This window comes from Argopecten irradians, chromosome 1, assembly GCF_041381155.1.
Source record: "Argopecten irradians isolate NY chromosome 1, Ai_NY, whole genome shotgun sequence".
NCBI classification, from domain to species: Eukaryota; Metazoa; Mollusca; class Bivalvia; order Pectinida; family Pectinidae; genus Argopecten; species Argopecten irradians.
The window spans coordinates 24,427,959-24,449,416 of NC_091134.1; the positions used below are offsets into that span (position 1 = coordinate 24,427,959).

General features: G+C 33.4%; 1 protein-coding gene across 2 annotated transcripts in view; it reads right to left on the reverse strand.

The window, feature by feature from the left end:
* The window catches only part of LOC138321685 (calsyntenin-1-like), a 52,757-nt gene extending 32,584 nt beyond the window's left edge, over positions 1-20,173 (reverse strand). Inside the window, exons 1-2 of one of the 2 annotated variants that reach the window (XM_069265579.1) lie at positions 19,976-20,173; positions 1,437-1,586 (exon numbers count right to left, since the gene is read on the reverse strand). In XM_069265579.1, the coding sequence (XP_069121680.1) occupies positions 1,437-1,586; positions 19,976-20,039 (214 nt within the window). In that variant the 5' untranslated portion in view covers positions 20,040-20,173. The remainder of the gene's footprint in view (positions 1-1,436; positions 1,587-19,975) is intronic. The other variant, XM_069265569.1, reaches the window with a different exon arrangement.
* Positions 20,174-21,458: the final 1,285 nt, after the last annotated feature.

Genomic DNA, 21,458 nt, shown 5'->3' on the forward strand with positions numbered 1-21,458 from the left:
CATGTTTTTATCCATTCCAGGACCACAGCATCAAGTCATGAACTTAAGGTTTACTTTAAAGGTTTAGGTTGTTCAAAATATACCCCATAATAATGTCTAATTAAAGTGAGCCAGGTGAGTTACGGTAATAATGCCTACTTAATTCACAAGCATTCTTTGGCCACAATGGGGTGGTGTTCAATTGGTAGAATGTCAGACACCTTAACCTGCAATTTTTGGACACCATGGGGTTGGTGTTTAATTGGTAGAATGTCAGACATTTTCACCTGCACTCTTTGGCCACCATGGGGGAGGTGTTCAATTGGTAGAATGTCAGACATCTTCACCTGCACTCTTTGGCCACCATGGGGGTGGTGTTTAATTGGTAGAATGCCAGACAGCTTCACTTGCACTCTTTAATTTGGCCACCATGGGGGGTGGTGTTCTGCAATTGGTAGAATGTCAGACAACTTCACCTATGTCTGAACTCTTTAGCCATGATAGGGTGTGTTCAAATTGGTAGAATGTCAGACATCTTCACCTGCACTCTTTGGTCACCATGGGGGTGGTGTTTAATTGGTAGAATGCCAGACAGCTTCACCTGCACTCTTTAATTTGGCCACCATGGGGGGTGGTGTTCTGCAATTGGTAGAATGTCAGACAACTTCACCTATGTCTGAACTCTTTAGCCATGATAGGGTGTTTCAAATTGGTAGAATGTCAGACACCTTCACCTGCACTATTTGGCCACCATGTAGCCCGAGGTGGTGTTCCATTTGTAGAATGTCAGACACCTTCACCTGCACTCTTTGGCCACCATAGGGAGGGTGTTCAATTGGTAGAACGCCAGACATCTTCACCTACACTCTTTGGCCACCATAGGGGTGGTGTTCAATTGGTAGAATGTCAGACACGTTTACCTGTACTTTTTGGCCACCATGGGGTGGTGTTCAATTGGTAGAATACCAGACACCTTCACCTGCACTCTTTGGCCACCATGGGGTGGTGTTCCATTTGTAGAATGTCAGACACCTTCACTGGCACTCTTTGGCCACTATGGGAGTGGTGATCAATTGGTAGAATGGCAGACACCTTCACCTGCACTCTTTGGCCACCATAGGGGTGGTGTTCAATTGGTAGAATGTCAGACACCTTCAATGGCACTCTTTGGCCACCATGGGGGTGGCGTTCAATTGGTAGAATGTCAGACACCTTCACTGGCACTCTATGGCCATCATGGGGTTGGTGTTCAATTTGTAGATTTTTGGTATGATAAGTAGCTTGTCATTGGATCTCTGATTGACCAATGATAACAAGATAAAATATTAAGATCTGTGACCATTTTTCTATTTCAGTTTCTCTTTCCAAGCATGCCTTTGAATAAGACGTAAAATTCTATGAAAAATAAATCATAAGAAATACAGAATTACAGGTTTTAGAATTAATAAAGAACTTACTGGCACCGCCTGTGGAGTCGTTGTCGTAAGCCCTGAGTACGGAATCAAGTTTCACGGTCGTTTGGTCCTCCCCGATCGTCCCCTTAAATACTGGTACACCTCGTCTGTTTGTCCGCTGGGAAACAATCACCGGGTCATACATGTTGGGCTCTGTAACATATATACAACAAGTACATGTTAGTTATGGACTTTTGGTTATTTATCGTATGAGCAAACTATTACCTTTTACTATGACTGCTTACTTTCATGACACAGATAAATTTTGGTAAATTCAGAAACTGAAAAGAAACACCCTTCAATATAAACAAGAAAGACCATTTGTGACAATAATCTTTCACAATAAATATACTTTGATCAAATATTTTTTTAATTGTAAATGCTAGGATATTCATTGACTTGCCCGTGTAATAAATTCTGCTTAGAAAATATATATTCACGGTGTTATTTCTAATATGAAAATAATGTGATGTCAATGTGAAATTGAAAATAACAGACTAAACTGTCTACCTTAATCCAAACTTGACTCGAGTCTGTTTAGTGCATGTTTTGGTTTTTGTTATGACTTACAAAATTGGTCTGAAATGTGTTCATTTCTATGAAATATAACTTTACATCAAATAGAATACCATGGTTTTATTGTCAGCCAAGTAATGGTAAAATTGGATGAGACAACAAAGAACATGCATCTAAACTTGAAAACAATCTCGTGCAATATTTAAAATTGAAAAACATCACTTGATTGAATATAAATTCAATTAAAATTTATGACATTTTATTGCAGTATACAGTACTTTAGGAATCTTTTTACTAAAAGAATTAACCTATTGTTTAGATTTAAGCTCATTAACTGATTGAATTCTATATAATTACTATAATGACACTGAAAAGTAAAGTATCATTCAGTATGTATATAACTAAGAATAGGCTGGTCTTCATTATATTAAGTCTACTATAAAGCTATATAAATGGGGATCCCTGGGCTCTAATGATACACAGTCATGTCATTCTGTCAACATTATATAAAGAATAAATACATGGGTATATGTCCTTGTAACTGTCAAACAGAAATATGATCCAATGTTCTGTGGAAACTTTTGATTTGTGTGTAATGACCCTAGCCCATGTAAACAGACAAATTTAGACTTGGATCAATGCACCTGAATGGCAATATAGATGTTATACAACAGGTTCTCTGGTAGGACGGTTTAAATATCTCTCTCTGGATAACAACAGATTTTCTTGTAAGACAGTTTAAATTGCTTAGTTCAGACACAGATGTATAAAGTTGGCTACATGTTATCTGCCAGGTAAAAATTTTCTAAAAAAACCTTAACAATATTAAATTCCTTTCATACCAAAATGACTGCTGAACCTCATACAGGAGCAACATAAATTGTCTGATGAGCTAGATAAATACACTACACGAACCTTACAAGACCCGCCCTCATACCTTAGCTTTTAATACATGGTTACAATGCTAGTTGATTATGAAAGACAAATTTAGAGCCACTAGAGGTATGTAGGAGCAATCTATTACGAAAGTTCATATCTCAGAAGTTGATAACCAAAAAACATCAATTCATGAAATCCTTCTAATTAGAATAACTGGTAATAATAATCAGCTCCCACATGTTGACGGAGGAAATCAAATAAATGTCTATAAAGTGACAATAAAATGTTGATACAATGTCTATTTCTGTAAACTAGAAACAGTAAGAAGGGCCAATACACGACAAGTTTATAGGTAAAATGTTTATAAAACGCCTACCAAATCATTATTAATTACGCTTTCAATCATTCATACACTTGTCAGGAGCTGTCTATGTGGTTAACAATCTCAAAACAAACAGATCCTATTTTCACAAATCATTAGACAAATCAGTTTATAAACACTAGATTATAAAGTTATAGTAATTATTTGTACAATAGATACTCATTATCATCAATAAATTTCCTATCAGGTTCTGTGTTGTTTTAGTTGTCCTAACATAACCCTCAATCTTCCAATTCCCCTATATTCTGCATTTGCTTATTACAGAGTTATCTGTCGTTGTGGGTAGGTATTGGTTGTGACGTCATGTGTTTGCGAGCGTAACGTCATACATTTGGGAGAAAACAACATGAATTGCGCTCACAAAATAATGACGTAACAATATTGATACCTACCAGCAAGGGAGCTTACTCTATAATATGCAAAGACGGAATATGAGTCCCATGTAGAGGTTTTGCCAGGTACTGACTGCTGGCATGGTCGGTGGTCCACCTACTGGTACATCCTTAAATGACCCTGGCTCTTAATTAGGATTAGAATCCAAACTTGATATCAACATGCAAGTAAGAATGGTACTTAATGTATGGCCTCTTTTGTATGTTACTTCCAGGGAGTCTTTGTGTTTTACAAGATATGGTTCCTGTCAATTCCCTACATTCTATAGTGCTATCTCACTGAAGCAGATAGCAAATAGCACACCCCACTCAACACTATACTGACAAAATTAAGGCAAAGTTTTCAGTCTAGCTACATTACTAAACCTATTTGAAATCTTAAAAGATTTCCTAACTACCTATCAATTTCTAAAATCTTAGAAAAAGTCGTATGAAAATTTCTATTTTTGTTAGGCCCACAAACACAATGTGACATTAACAGACTTCTCCCAAACATATGGTAGCACCTGGTAATGTATCTATCAACTGATAGTAATCTTAAAGAGGTAGTGTAATGGAAATGTTCCTTCCTTTATTCAGAAAGAAAATTTTAATCCAACAAAAACAAAAAAATAATTATGAAAAACGATCCAGAAATCTCCGAGATATTTAAGATCGAAATTTGCCCATTTGCACCTGTTTGAAAAACAATCAACGCAACTTCCGGTTTGGCTTCGAAGCATTGTGACGTCATATGAGCAACATTCAAGGCAGTGAGAGCGACCACCTGGCGGTACCGCGAACGAAGGAATAGCTTTTTATTAGGGGGAATCGCTATATTGCACACTTTTAAGAATGTTCGTTTTAGTATATTATTGATACTTTTCTTATATATGATATTTAATGCATTTTGACTAATTTTCAGTCGAATTTCACGTTCGTTTTTCAACGAATTTTCCATAAATTCTGTGTTAGTGCTTAACAAAAAATTGACGTCAATATCATGTTCCGCTGGCGATAAAAATGCATGTAACATTAAAATATAAATTAAATAGACCACGGAAAATCATACCATTATTATGGAATCTGCAAATTTTTATCTACGATCATACGGAATTTAATTAAATTTGGTTAAATAACGAAACTGTGACAATCAACTAAAAATATGTCAAAAGGCATGAAATATATTAAAAAAAATTATACAATACCAGGAAATCTGATTTTACAATTAATTGCAATTTGCAAACGTAAAGAATTGATTTCGACAATGTCATAGGCCAAATACACGTAACTTTTCAGTTTTTTTTAACCACAAACATATATGTACAAGAAAGTTTACCACGTTCTCTCTGCATAAAATGTTAACTGAAGCTAGGTACATTTGTAAGTTGTTACTGAGAAGACATGAACGTGCCTCAGACATTGACATATCTGAGCTTTAATTTCCAATATCGCAAGATTTTACAGCAATCAAATTAAAGTTAGCTGTTCACTATTTACTCCGTTCATAGGGAGTTTACGGCGTATACATCAAATTTAGTAGATTTTACAGTGATAGGTATTTTATTCTGGTTATGCAAAATACAAGTCCCGGAACGTAAATTAAAGTTTTTTGCAACATATACTTGAAGATTTCTGTATAGCGACACATTTCATATCATATGCTTCGGTTTGGTTGCAGAAATAAATGATTCAGTAACCAATGGAACACACCTCGTCAATCAGTTGGTAATTATAATTGACTGACACGTGAACATCGAGGCTTGTAGCCAATGCTATGGCGGGGGCGGGACCTCTAGATCTACGGCGACCTCCCGCAAAAAAAAAAAAAATACCCAACATATACATGTACTTCGGTACAAGATTTATTACATAAAAATGCATGTGTTCGTGTCAAATGACAGGTTGTTACATTGTATAGACTTATAGCGATACGATGATCAATATATTGCAAATATTCCAGTTGTGAATATCAGAAAAATAAATTACAGCCAATTTATTCAAGATGCTCCACCGCCGACAGAGTATAAACGATACTCACCATTTGAACTATAATTGGTGTTTAATCGCGTATGTATATACATGTATCTAATTAACACAAATGATAAATTAATTTGATTTGGTGCATACTTATTCAGTACTTCATTGCATATAGGACATAGTGCCACAGATTTTTTCGGGATGCAATTATTTTTTTTTATATCTTTATCTTGAAGTATAATTAGAAGCTCAAACTTTTCAATGGTGGTAATGATGTAAAGCAAGTAACTTTTGTAATACTAAGTGTAAAGTCGTCTTCTCTTGTTTTTGATAGAGAAAAAAATACCACTTGTCAGAGGTCATCTTCAAAAATGCTGAAATCAAGAAATTGAAGCATATTTCATTCTCTTACCGATTAACTAGTACTTAAGATCGGGATTAAGTCGATATTTTGTAAGTTACTACACGCTTCAAAAGTCTGTCGACAGCATAATTTACATTCCATGTATCTTTTACCATTAATCACTGACAGATACTTTTAAGGATTTAATTTGCCGTAAACTAATTATTGTATGATATGAAAGATAACTGCAGAGCTTATAATTAACCGACTTGAAAGAAAAATGATAACATGCATTAAGGTTGTTAATGAATATTTATATGTATAAATATATCGTAAATTGACACATTCGGAATCTGAACTACAATGTACATTATTATTGTACCATGAAACACGTGTGTTTATGACATAAGATTTAGATCTTCGTCGTTGGTTAGAGTTTTAAAAGAAAAGAGAACTATTCTTGTACATGTATAAACAAGTGTCGAAAATTATAATCAATCTTAATTTTTACAATTTATGTTCGTATTCTGTAAATTATAAAAGGGGTAGAATCTACTGCAGTATTTCATATAACAAGGATTTATAGTTGAGGCATTAAATATTAGGCCAATGATGTATCTTTATATCATTATACCGACAAAGATACCGACAAGTTCCGAGATATCGGGAAAATGTCGAGGTGAAAAAAACCCAAGTACCGAGGTCTCCAAGTGCGAGATGTCCTGATACCGCTGCAGCCTGCTGCAACAATGCACCGTCATCCTTTGTGCCGAAAACTTGCCATTTTTATCACATTTACATGAAAAAAACTTCAGCTTAGGAATACAAAAAACTGTATACGTACGTAAAAAGATAAATTCAAATATAAAAAGGCGATGAGTTATAATACAATGTTTTCAAATGGATACGCATCGAGCACGAAGCCATCGTGTTGTCACAACACAGACGTAATCTGTTGCTCACAGTACGTCACTTCCGGTAAAAAGGGGAATTCCCTAAAGTTGAAAATTCTAAAGGTATGTTTTTGAACGGAGATTACTTTTACGCCTTTTATATGTGAAATGACGCACCGGAAAATTTTTTGCTTCGTGTTATAGTATTTTTTATGGTTAATCAATGATTTTATTTAAGGTTTGCTTCCACATTACACTACCTCTTTAAAAACATCAGTCTTCGTACATCAATACCTAAGATTTCTTGTTAAATTTATCTGTGGACTTTAAAATGTGTTTTTCCTTTCAAATACCAGCTGCAGGCCTTGAATCACAGTTGGGAAATGGAATCTTTTTGTAAAGCACATCAACAACAGATTCAGTTTCTAAAGGAATATATTATCATGTTTTTACAGTGGAATCGATACCATCTTCCCCAGTGGTACCGTACATTTGTTCTGGACAGTATCTGATGTGCAATCATTCAGGGAAAACAACAATGGTTTGGTGCCATTGTCTTAATCTTAATAAAGTAAAAAAAAATAAGCAGTATTGGTTTGAGTACGAACATTTTCTTAAACATTTATTTCTTTTTCAGCTTTCATAGAAACTTTGGAAAATATTTGTCAAAAATGCTTTCTATGCTTTCTATGTCCATTCTTATATTTAAAACATTATTAGTCTTTATTCAAAAATTTGATATATGCAATGCAGTATTTGAAAATCCACCTTGACTAGGTCAAATGTCCAAATATCTTTCAACAATTAATACATTAGTATTTCAGTTACAGAAAAAAACCAACATTTTATTTCCCTAATATTTATTTTTTTTCCTTTTTTTTTTTTTATTTTTGCACTAAATTCCATCTAAAGCTATATATATAGCTATAGGACCATGAACAAGTTTATTTTAGGATACAGGGTAATCAATGAAAATTCTCAAGGGTTCATATTAAAACTTGCGTAGGAGTTTAAGAATAACATTGATGTGATGGAATTTGGTATCATGGCTAATTAAAACCAATAAAGTCTGTTATGGGAGTCTGTTATGGGAGAGTAGAAATGCACTAGTGCAGCCATCAAACTTTGATTAGATTAAATTTAATCTGCTAAAGCTTCTCTTGAAAAATTATGTTTTTGAAAAGGAAGGAGCTATGTTGGATCCCTTTTAAATTCTTTGTTATGTTATGACATTCTCCTAGAATTAATGAATTTCATAATTTATTGGAAATATAAATGTTTATCACTTGTTTTAATTGAAAAGATTAAAAATATGACTTTAATTGCAATAGACAACTTTATGTTTTTATGGAATGTTCCATCTTCCTTATCTTTAGAATATAGCAATTATACATTTCAAACAGTACAGCCACCATATTTATGTGATGACAAATTATATAAGGACGTAGGTGCAATAAACAGGAGTTTGATTTTGCTCCATAGTATATTCAAGACAAAAACATGGTAAACAAGTGTATACATAACAATCTAGAATAACAATTTTGTTAGTCTCCTCAATGCCAATATACTCACTACCTGGGAAAGGGTATTCATATTACCTGTTGCCCAAATCCCTTTGCAAAATCTTTAATACATCGGACATTAAAATATTTTGAAATGAAAATAAGAAGTCAATATAATACCCGGTATACACTTTACATGAAATGCAGTGTACTTTATCAGTCTAGACAGTTCGGACACATCACAGTAATAGTATATGTTCACCACGGAAACAGGAAGGATAATAATTATAAGCCACATATGTACATCTAGACAATTATATAGACAGCAACAAATAAATTATCCAGAAAGTAAAGCGCTACACCACTCCCACAAAACCATAAATAGATGTATGTACTATGTAACCTGGAAGATCTAGCTATAAAGTCACCTCTAAAAATCAAAGCAAATGTGAATTTCAAAAAAAAAAATATAAAATATAAATATGTATTTATCAATAGCAGAAAGAATCACAAAATATATCATTGGGTGGTGATATTGATGACTGGTGGTGACCCAAGTCCTCAACCTCATATTGAAGCTGTGAGTATACGCACTTCTGAACTCAGCAAAACAATAATTAATGCTCTCAAAAGCAATTGTGAATTTCTAAAATGCCATAGTAATTAATGAGTTGTTGAAAATAAAAAAATTTAAAATTTAAAAAAAAATTAAAAAGAAAAAGTGAAAACTTTGATGATGACAAATAAAGATATATTTAGGTGTGTGGTTTGTGCTTTACAATTCCTAACCATGTTTAAAGACACGAGTTCATTGCCCACATGCGGTGGATAGTATCTGAACAAAACATGATTTCATAATGATTAAAGTTAAAAGAGTGAAATCTTTTGAGCCATATTGTCACAGCAGCATGCACGCTTATAATACAAAAAATCTGCAAAAATCAAAACACATCAATTAATTTTTAGCAGTAAGTAAACTACCAAATTGAACCAAAAGACGATCCCTTGATCATCCTTATTTTGTATAATGTATATAAGATCTGGTCATTATATAAGCTCTGAATATCACACTCTAAGACATGTGTAAATTTTATGCATATCACAATTTGTAACGTGTCGGCTGGTTGATAATCACATTATTTGATGATGATGTGAAAATATATGTATATAGGTTTTGTGCGTCACAACTCATAAAAAGTCAGATGGGCAAACTCTGTACGGCACCAAGAAACCCATCCGACATATTCCAAGAATTTAAATTTCACTTTTATCTCAAATTTGAATGGCAGCAGAGATTTCTGTCTCGGCCGACACTGAAAATTTACATACTTTTATACACCTATACCCTTAAGCTTTGTCCCTGCATATAAACTGGCATGAAACACTTCCAGGAATATAAGATTTTTCTTTTCAATGTATATATATATTTCCAAAAGAAAACCTAATTTAATGGTAACAGACTTCAAGAAAGCCCCTATAATGGTATACAAATGCTTGGAGTATTAAGAGAGACAATTGGGCTTTAGATATTGAATCTATTGATAATTAAAGTTTCAAAGAAATCCTCGAGCTCTGAACTTCAAATATTTCAAGTATAATATTTTCGGAAGGGATATTTATACTATTTGATATTTTAAATATTGGATGCCTTGAAATACATTTTTTGGAGTTTTATTAGATTTGCCTTGATTTGGAATATGTACCAATTTTTTTATATAGACTTCTGTTGATAACAATACAAGACTTTCACATATTTGATTGATTCAGATGTTTCAATGTAATAGAAATAAAGTGTTTTAACAACCATTAACAATAAGCATAAAAAAAATGCTTAGCCAGAAATGAACGTTTAATCTTCAATCAAACTTGCTTCGCAAATATGATTGCAAACAAATTTGCTTGCCTTTTAAAGTTATTATTTCAATCAAAAGGGGATGAAGGATGGGGAGGTCACCGGGGTACCCCTACCGACTCTAAACCCTACGGTTATACTAATATACAAAGGCAAAAAGTTTAGAGCAAATTAACATATAAACTGTTTAGATGTTAAATTTATTGGCTGTTTGGAGCTCATTTGTTGTGGTTTATTTTCACGAATCATCATAGTAACATTGAAAACATCATTTCATGTGACAGGTTGTAATATGATTTTTGAAATATTTCACATAGTGCATGTACAATTACTTTCACGAATTTGCATGAATTTTGAAATTAAAACCTCTGTGAATTACAAACTGTATAGAATAATAACAGTAATAAATTTAAGGTTTCCTGAGTCAGACTCATGTAATAGATTACACATCTACAATGTTCATCATTGATCTTACATCACATCCCTGGTATAGTTAATAATTTATGTGACTATCGACCTTCTAGTTCTTCAATGATAACCTACATCTCATTTTACTATTGATTACTTGTGACTGTGTATATAAAACAGTCATCTGCAGTGAAACGTTGTCATTTAACAAGGCCAAGAAACACCGTTGTAATTCCCAGATCATGATCAGGACTGAACATAAAAAGAACAGTTCAGTAATTATATATAATCGCCTTGGCACTTGGTGAGAGGGTGTGATTTTCACTTAGACTTTCCCTTCTGTGATATACTTCAATTTTAGTTTCTACACCTTTAAGAATGCTGCCATCTCCTATGAGATATTCATTGGTATTTCTGTCTCTTTTCAGAATGATTTGTCACACATCAAATGACCTTGAACAGTTCTTGAAATATGTCTCAGGATGATAATTCATTATACCAGATAGAGTTGTTCAGACAACAGTTTACTCCTGAAACTCTGCCTCTATGGATAAAACAAAGTTTCCAGGGAGGCAGGAAGAGGGGGGCAATATTGTCTTTCCGGTATCTATATACGTACCCTAGTATTAATCACTCAGCTATATTTTTATAGTTACCTTATACTCACAAAAGAGGGTTTTTACTTGCGTGGTGAAAACTACACAAAGGGTCAATAAACAGTCGAAGAGGATGCATGATATGGTCTGAAGGTGACAGTATATGGCCATCATGACAGTGGTAGTCCAACAACAATTTTAGTATCCAAGGAAACCAAACAGTCCCCCTAAAATGCCTGTTATATATGTATTTACACTTGCTAGGCTTGTTCACTATACGCAAATACTAGCCGATTTTGTTTACCATAACTGCATGGTAACATTGAACTTTGAACTTGCGTATGAAAATGTTCTATACAACTTAAAGGGACTACTTTTTTTATAAAGAAACACATGGCTTTGTTTACATTTTGACGCAACATTACGTGTATATTGTTGTTTTCCATAGCATTTCGGAAACATATAAACAATACATATATGTTTTATATTCATATATGATACCAACATTTTTTGATTAACAATTGTATAAAGAAACAGGAAAAAAATCCCGACCGGGGCGATGTGCAGTGCCGTCAAATATAAACATTACCTCTGTGTCTGTGTTCGTCCTACGATCAAGTCTTTGGGGTGGACGGGCGTGAGACCCTCTGACAGAGGTCAGTTATAAACATACCCTCTTGTCTTTGAGAATTTAATCATGTGTATTATAAAACATGCACTGCTAGTAATCCACATGTTGACAGTTACACATCACCACAAATACATTGTACCAATCGAACACAAGTGACTTTGTTCCATCTGTAGATGGCAACGGATCTAAGCGTAGATTATATAATCACATGGCTCCCAAGGATATAATATTAAGTCAGACGACAATCTCAAACACGTTGAGCTAGCTATATATATATATATATAGGCCTACTTGAACACCAGTGTTTTGACAACTTCGGCAAACTCCGAATGTAAGCGTGCATCAGCTTCGCCTCGCTGCACAAAAACGGTCATCAAGTTCACACATGTGACCGAGTACAAATTCTTTATGTTAATATGCTTTATATTAACTTTTAGCAAAATTGAATATATATTTAAAGTTCTGATCTGATGAAAAAAAAAATTCTCTGGAATTTACTTTGTTTGTCATGTTTATTTTACAATAAAATATTGAACTTTTTTGTCGTCGCGGATGAATAATTCTAACTTACGTAAAGAGTCATCATTCGCTGTTCAATTGAGTAAGCTCCTCCCACTTTTGACCGCCTTTATTGAATAATTACGTCACATTCAAATGATGATTTTATTGCATGAAATATAAATAAAAAAAGTCGTATGAGTGTAAATATATATATAGGGATTGGATTGCGCTTTTATGATAACCATGCTTGTATGGAGCAATTCCTCTAAGAATATATTCAATGGGGTGCGACAAAATATGTCTTTGTAATTACAACAAAGTCATTGTAATTACAACAAAGTCATTGTAATTACAACAAAGTCATTGTCATGCCATAAAGTTCCTGAAATTTACCTTGTAGAACTTTGGACTTACAATTGATTGCCAATTAAATGTTTATAGAAATGGTACTGGTGAGAACAGCTCAAAGTACTATAGTATATGGTTTGGGCCCTTTTTGGCCCCTAAATCAATGAATTATTAAAAACTGTTATTTAGAGATTAATTTGTTGTCTTTTAAATATTTAGAACATTCTTGACTCTACTACAATGACTGTTTTCTAATTTTTCAGCTGTAGTTCAAAAAGTTGCCATGGTAACCATCCAAAATATTCATAAATTATGAAAATGTGGAAATTTTGACAGAAAATTTTACATATGGTCAAGATATGGATCAAAAAGGCTACTTATTCCCTTATTTTAGTTGTGACAGAATGCTACAGAGCACCTTAACCACTCGGTCACTTCAGATATACCACCAATGGCAATATACTGTACTGTACATACACAAGAAATTAGTCATCTATAGCTCCATATATGAACAAGAGTCACCAATACCATACTTGCCGTTCAAGATTTCAAAAAAGACATCACAAGTGTAAACACTAACACAAAGCAGGTAAAGAGAAAACTGTTTTATGGTATCCCCTTACCTAATGTCCATATAGACACATTGTTATAGGAGGAAACTCATCTCATTATTTTTTACTACTGGCCTACATGCATTAAACAGTAATACCACACAGAATAAGAAATTGTACCCCAGCAGTTACCCAACTTAACAGACTTTCTCTGTTTTATTGTAAAATTAACCTTACCCCATGCATGCTCATCAATGAATCACTGTCCAAATAATTATAAGTTTGAAGCAGTATGAAATATGTAATGCAATGTACTGTCTCTTTTATAATAGATATATATGTATACATCACATCAAAAAATTTAAAATTGGAAATTAAAATAATAGGGTTCTTAATAAACGAAGGATAAATCTTTCATGAAATTATTGCACAAAGTTAGCCATAAATCAATTTGCAGAAGAAATCAAAGAAACAATTGGTTTAATTTGAGGTAAGTGAAAATGAGGCATCAAAAAGGGAGAGGAGCTCTCTTGGGGATGAGGGCGCTTATAATTAGGTTGAATACAGTAACTCTAAATATGAAAAAAATAGAGATCTAAATTTTTTTAATAAAATTTTTAATTTCTTTAGTTTTGTACATGTGGGTATTCCCCTCACATTAATCTTAATATAAGATGACTCACCCCTTTCTTGTGTCATGTTCTAATACTTATTATTCAAACAGCGCCTGCGTATGATTTTTAATGTACGATTCAATGGGAAAATTCAGTATTTCGTGTAGAGCTCAAATCTGCATTTTATTCAAAGTTTTTAATACTGAAAGATATATTTAATGCCTGAAAGACACTTGGTGAGTGTAGTGTGTTAGTAATGTACACCTACATGTACCAATCCTATCTCCCCTCATCCCAGTGACAAGAACTATTAATGAGGTTAGTATATAGCTAGCCTGGAGTTAGGGCTGAACCTGACAGACCAACATTATTTCTCTGGTATAAATGACATCTTCCATCTAGTAATACTGACTGTGTCTGCAGCCTAGAGGGCACTACAGGTACTGAGGATGAAGCCTCACCTCTAACACACAAAACTGGCCACAACACCACCCTGCTACTTCTATAAGAATTCTCAGCTGTGAGTTACTGGTACCATTTTCGACCCAATAAGCCACCACCCATACCTATAAACGCCCTTCTTCCTTTTTGAGAACTCAATTTCCCTTTGCAAATTAATTTTACAATAATTTTGTCAAAGTTTAGTTCAAATTTCGTCCTATTAAATGCGCTTTCACGTTTACAAGCAATTTTAACATACCTATAAACGCCCTTCTTCCTTTTTGAGAACTCAATTTCACTTTGCAAATTAATTTTACTATAATTTTGTCAAAGTTTAGTTCAAATTTCGTCCTATTAAATGCGCTTTCACGTTTACAATTTTAATTGCCCTGAATGCTTATAATTATAAGGTCGAAAAATACTGATGTACTATAGCTATATATAGGTAAATGATCTCCTCCTTGTTTAAAACAGTTATCTAAATTCTACAAACCAATTTTATTGCAGAATTTGTTTATAGAAACCTGTAGCCAATCTAACTTATATCATTAACTATCAATCAATGCCAGGAATTTTAAAGCCTTCAAATAATTTTCAAATCTTGATAATTTATTTCAAGAATTTGTCAATTAACTATATTTCTACATTCATCAATTGTGCTTGAAGAATTGATATTTTAATACTTCAAAACTTTAACAAGAAGATTCTTTAAAAAGAACATTACTTAGAATTTCACGGCCTAAAATATGTACTTGCAAAACATTCAAGGGCAAAAATAATATAAAAATCATTAGTACAGTATACGTACGTACAACAGCTGTACTGTGGACATGAAAACCTTAGACAAGATCAGATATTGACCATGGCTATCTGGTATTATAACTAACACTAATAATAAAGACAACTGTATAGATGAGTTAAGGTGTGGTCTACAAACACCCCAGATGAGGATGTGGTTATACCAATAAGGCTGCATAATTAAATTTGAGGGGGAGGTGGCTGGACTGGATTAATTCAGAGTACTTTATCATCTTTTATGTCAGGAGTTTGAGAGGCTGGTTAGTGGAATACGTACTATCATTCATCTTAGATATATTATATCTTATACATATATATACCTTTACAATTACATAACCCTTAATTGGCTACATATATATAATACAACCTAGACTGACTTATATAGACCTAGATATTGGTCGCCAGTTTCTAGAATATTAGAATTAAAAATCATCTTTTTTTTCTGATTTTTTGATAATTTTTCCAACTTCTATATGACATTTTGGGATTTTAGCTAAAGTTTCCAACTACAAGAGGAGATCATCCAGAATTAAGTTCAACTTAATTTTTTTATAAAAAACTTGGGGTCATCATGGTGGTGCATGCAGTCTTAAATGACCTTAAATGACCTTAATTCCCATGGATTGGTCATTCTCTGACCTCTGTGAAACTGGTCATCACCTGACTGTTAATTAACAACATATGTTATCAGTATTGACTACGATTAGGTGTGAGCTCCCGTAGTAAACACCCAGGTAATCAACACTACATTAAGTGATGGAGTAATTGTGGAAGCATTGTTATACCAGTTCACACCTTACTAGTCATGTACAGATTGTGCTGGGTTGACCCCAGGTAACCCAGCTGGTTATGTGCTGGTGTCAGAAATAGGGAGGCCAGCAACTGTACCATCTATAGTAGGGCCCTGCTGAGAGCAAATTGGTAAAATACCTAAACATCTACTATATAGCTAGATCAAGTGATCTTAGACATATAAACATCTGAATGTATACCATAAGATTTTATACTTTGTTCATCATACACATGTAGAGACCTCAAATAACCAATTATAATTGGTTACTGTATGTTGAAATATTAAACATTAAATTTATATTCTACCACTGGATATAAAACCCTTAATTTGACCTGTCCAAGAACATACATAGTACTAGTGTGCAAAAAAAATCATCAATCTACATTTCGTATCTATAGCAATGCAACTGCTCTGTATGATATGCATGTGAACCTAAAACTTGGCATTATAATATAAGCTTAGGGATATATGTTAATAACAAAAGATATATGTCACATGATCAATGGCCCAGACAGGTACTCAGTAAAATTTTAATGCTCCGGCAGATGTTACTTACAGGTTAACACAACCTAGCTTGTCTGTACCCCCGGGGATTTATCACTGATGTGTATCACTGTAGATACAGGTGTGGGATTAAGCTGCTGTATGAAATTCCTGACCCCATGTGATTGTCAAGAATACATACACAGACAAAACCTGTATAGGTAAATTGTGTGTGCAGCTAAATATTAATGGTGTAAATTAATGAATTGCTTTGACCCCATGGCCAGGGGTTGCTTATATATAAAGAAACATGAATTAGCTAAATAACTGGATGTGAGTTATCATGTACCTGGATTTGTCTGACCCCCAGGGGGGTCACTATACAGAAACACCTGTACTAGCTAACTGGGTGTGAATTTATGGGTAGGTGGGTTTGGCACCGTGGGTTGGAGACCCCTAAAAGCCCTACAGCATGCAGTGATACCTGTAATGACCAGGAAATGTAACTATACCTGTAATGACCAGGAAATGTAACTAATATACAAGTATATAGGTGTCAAAGACTGCTGTCTCCACCCCAGGGATCCTATACCTGTTCTAAAAATCAGGTGTAAAATTACACTTGACATACAGGTGTGATAAATTAACCAACTAATTCTGCAACTTTCTAAAAAAAAAACTCACTATATACATCAACAAAAATAAATGGTCTATAGCAGCTGGTGTTTAATTGACAGCAATTAAGGTATGTAATGCCTGGTGTTGTTGCAAAGAGAAAGTTTATTCCAAGAAAATTCTTAAGAATTCGAAAAATGGTTTGAAAGGGCCCTTGCAGATTGACAGTGAAAATTTGGAAACAATATTAATCTAGATCTGAATAAAAAAAATGATCCACTTTAGAATATGGTTTTCATATTTAATTTGTTTGTGTGAATTTAAGTTGCTCACTTTTTGTTTGTCTTTTTCGTTATCATTTAGAAATCTTCACTAGATAGCCACCAGGTATTAATTGTTTCTAGCAAATTAAAGATCAAAATGTTAATGTTATTTGTTACATAAAAGTAGGTCAAAATGCATGGCTATCTGCAGACTTAGTCTAGTACAACAGATCTAGCCAGATCTAGAGAGGTTAATCAATAGGAGCTTTAAATCCTGTTGACTGCAATGAAGGAAAAAGGAAGAACACGTACAACTTGTTTTTAGATATATACATATATTGTCTTCAACTTCTCAACTAATGACAACAACATTAGACGACAACAGGATAGAAGGTATAAATTTGAAGCATATGTAATTTGCACCTGTACAGGTAAATGTCAAGACAATTGTAAAATATATACAGATGGGCAAGATGTGTCATCATCATTTATAACTAAGGTGTGGATCTGTATTGTCCTGTGTTTCACCACAAGCACACTATAACTTTGTAAAGCTGTTATAGGAATTAAATATAAATAAATTAATTAATATACTATTAGATCAAGATTTGCACCATTTATATAATAATCCTTGCATTAAATCAACCAAAGAAATATTATTTCCTAGTTTTCATGGAAACCAAAACTGAATCCCAAGGTGAATCCAAGTTAATATAATATATCCCTCATAGATTAACCTTCAATAATGATTACATTGATAATGACCTTTGAAAAAAAAAAAAAAAAAAAAGACCTGCCAAGAAAGTCTGCAGCAATCTTATGTTTATATATTCTACTAAATATCAATATATACTAGTAAATAAACTAAATATCAATGAAAACGTAAGTCAAAATAAAACAAGGTCATCTATTATTGATATAACCAGCTATCGGTTATCATATATACAAGTACATGTATAGAACTGCCGGATATTACTTTTAGATAACCGAGTGTTTTCATTCCATTGCATGACTGTAACCAATTTCAGAAGCCCATCATAACTAATTGGAAGTATTGATTGAGCCTTTGGTCTTCTTTGAAACTCTATTCCAGGCCACATAGAACAACAATAAGCGTACTGGCAAAATCCATTTTGTATAGGTTTTTTCTTGTAACATTTGACAGGATAATTATCATCTGTAGAGATTCACAATAAAGGTCAAATCACAATGGTCATGGTACTGTTTGTGTTACAAATGTGTCTCAATTTCTGACAAAGACTTATATACTGCTATACAATTATATTGGGTTGGCTATTAATTTATAAGAGTAATTCAAGACCATCATCCATGCGTACACCATTTCAGTTCCATTTTATCATTTAGGTATTTAAAGATTCATTCAAATTTTAATTTTAAACAACTACAATGTTGATGACAGATATATATTTTTGAAGAAAAATATTTGTTTATTTTAATATTCGACGTGTATACATTAAGATTGTGTTAATACAAGACACAAGAATATATATATATAGATAGCAGTGTTTTTCCTGCCTATATATTTGGGGCCGAAATAAGGCCCCATTCCCAATTGTATTTCTTGCTATTTTTTCCCAAATCTGTGTCTAAATTTCCCAAATCAGTGAGTTGACGCCTATTTTGTGCGACGATACTAAAAAATTACGGAAATCCCAAGTCTGAATGTCGTATTTTATTATCTATTCTTACACTTGATTCTTAGAGAAGCATAATTTTCTATTTCTACCTTTTCCAAAATTTCCATAAACACCGTTTTAATTTTTCATTTCCTACTTTTATCGCAAAAAAAATCCCAATTTTCACCAGGTGGCAATTTCCCAAAATACCCAGGAAAAACACCGGATAGAGAGACAGAGGCTGAGCCAATAAACATTGAAAATAAATTGTTATAATTAGATATTATAGTAACCTTTTCCTCTGAAACATAATTTACTCTAGAACGAATAATCATAGTTTATTGATATGCTGAATAACTTCAGAATCAAAATAAGGAACTGTTTTATAGTGATTCTCTAGAATTCCTTTGGCCTTAGTATCATGTTATATATGACAAATAAGGACAGAAACACAACAAAGGCTATAGCTCTTTTGTTTGGATACATTTACTCCACAAGTTTTAAATCAAATTAACAAAAATTGTCAATGGTAAATTAGTAATTCTTGTTTATTAAAACACCACACATATAAATAATATACAGTATGTATTTAATATCAAATATAAAACCCAGCAAATATCTTTATTATGTTAAAAGATATCTAGACACAACTCAATTCCTATTTATTAAAACACCACATAATATCAGTATATTTCTGTTTACTACATGAGTTTGTAAGAACATCCTTTTAGGTGAATAATAAGAAAATTATCTTGAAATGTTGAAAACCTCTTTTAAGGGCTATATAAAGTTAATGAAATTGTGATATTTAATCTAAATAGACATGGGATCATCTGAGGGGATTCATCTTTGCGTCTAGAAGTGGGAATCTATGTCCAACTCAAAAGAGTTCTTCTGATTCTGCTTATACATATATATTATTGATCACGAAATTTTAATATAATTTAGAGGTAATCAAATACATAAAATACCACATGTTAATTGTTTATATAGTAAGTTTGATATACGTCAAACACATGGTAATTTTGTTTACGTCATTGAGATAGAACACGACAAATGTATGACACCGAAAATAGGTCCATCCCCTCACATATTATATGGAAAAATAATGGACGCACCTGTCTCGACAACGACGGCCAACTTACCTGACATAGAATACACATGTCCAACGAACAGCACGAGAAATAACACTAAATGTATCTTCTCCATCTTACTGCCCCTTCATGTGTGGCGAAAAGGGGTTATTTACAACAAAAACGTCTCTTGTTTGTCCTGCTAATCTCTTAAAACCACCAATATGGCTGGCAATCGATTTTGTGTTATGATAATGTTTGGGAACAATGACGTCATGAGTACTTCCGGTATTGTGTTTCCCGATATTGGGAAGTATTTACCAGGGTGAAATAGGGAATTGGTTGTTCCACTTTCGTTTAAGATCAATGGAGACGTTCAATTATCTATTTTCACTATTTTTACGAAAAGGGCTACACGTTTAAAATCAATTTCGTAAGTTGAACTACAACGACCCCTTGAGCTATTGTTAAGCGTTTGTAAGAGTAAGATTTGCAGGTGAGAAAGTAACTTGATGCTTACAATGAGTTATCTCCCTTATTGCCACTCTACTCTTTTATGTTTAGGGTTACCCGACCGACCCTAATTTTTTACCCCCGACCCTAATTTTTTTCCACTTTTCTAGATCTGCCTTTCTTTTAAAAGTTGGGATTTCTATCTCAGACTTCGGTTCCGGCCATTATTTTAGTGTGAAAGAAACCCGACCCTATTTTTTTGCCAATGTAACCATAAACAGACATGTTTTTTTTGCCCAATTAGCATGTCTTTAATGTGTAATATATGTCATATGGAAGCTTTGGCCTAGGTAATTGCAAGTTTCTGGTTTCCCGAGATTTGTCTTTTTCCCTATATATGCGAATCCCAGTTTATCACTGTTGCAAAAATCACAGGGGCACGCATTTTTGTTTTAATTAAGATTTTATAATAAATGTTTTACTAATATCCTCTGAAGTCAAGGCTGGCACCTACATTGATTTTATTAAAAAGACATGCTGTCGGAGCATGTGACCAAGATGTCCGTGGTAAAAATAGCAACTAAGTTTCCCTTTGGTAAGTACCCGCAAATATACTGTATATATATTTTTCTACCAGAAACATAAATATTCTTCAAAGACATTGGCAACTCCGCTATTTTTACGACAGACAGATATACCCCTGCATGTGCCTAGATGCCCCCATCCCCAATATACTCCATAAAATGAAGTAATTTTCAGATGGTGTGGGCACAATTTTGAAAGATAAAATACAAGAGATTCCAAAGAGATCTTGGTGCCCATTCATAGAATTGATCTATGTCAGTCAAAGGGGAAAAAAGGGAAATTTTCTCTTCCTCTCTTTTAATTTCATTTTATCCTCATCCTTTGAATTATTTGATACCCATATACCTATAGAGCAACAAATCACTTTGATTATCAACATCAGGTACAGCTACCTATCCGCCATGTTAAAATTGTTTTCTGATCGAATCAAAATGCAACTTGCATAAGCTAACTATTAGTCCGCTAAACTTGCCTATATTTTTAGTGGGTTTTTTTTTTTTTTTTTTTTTTTTTTAAT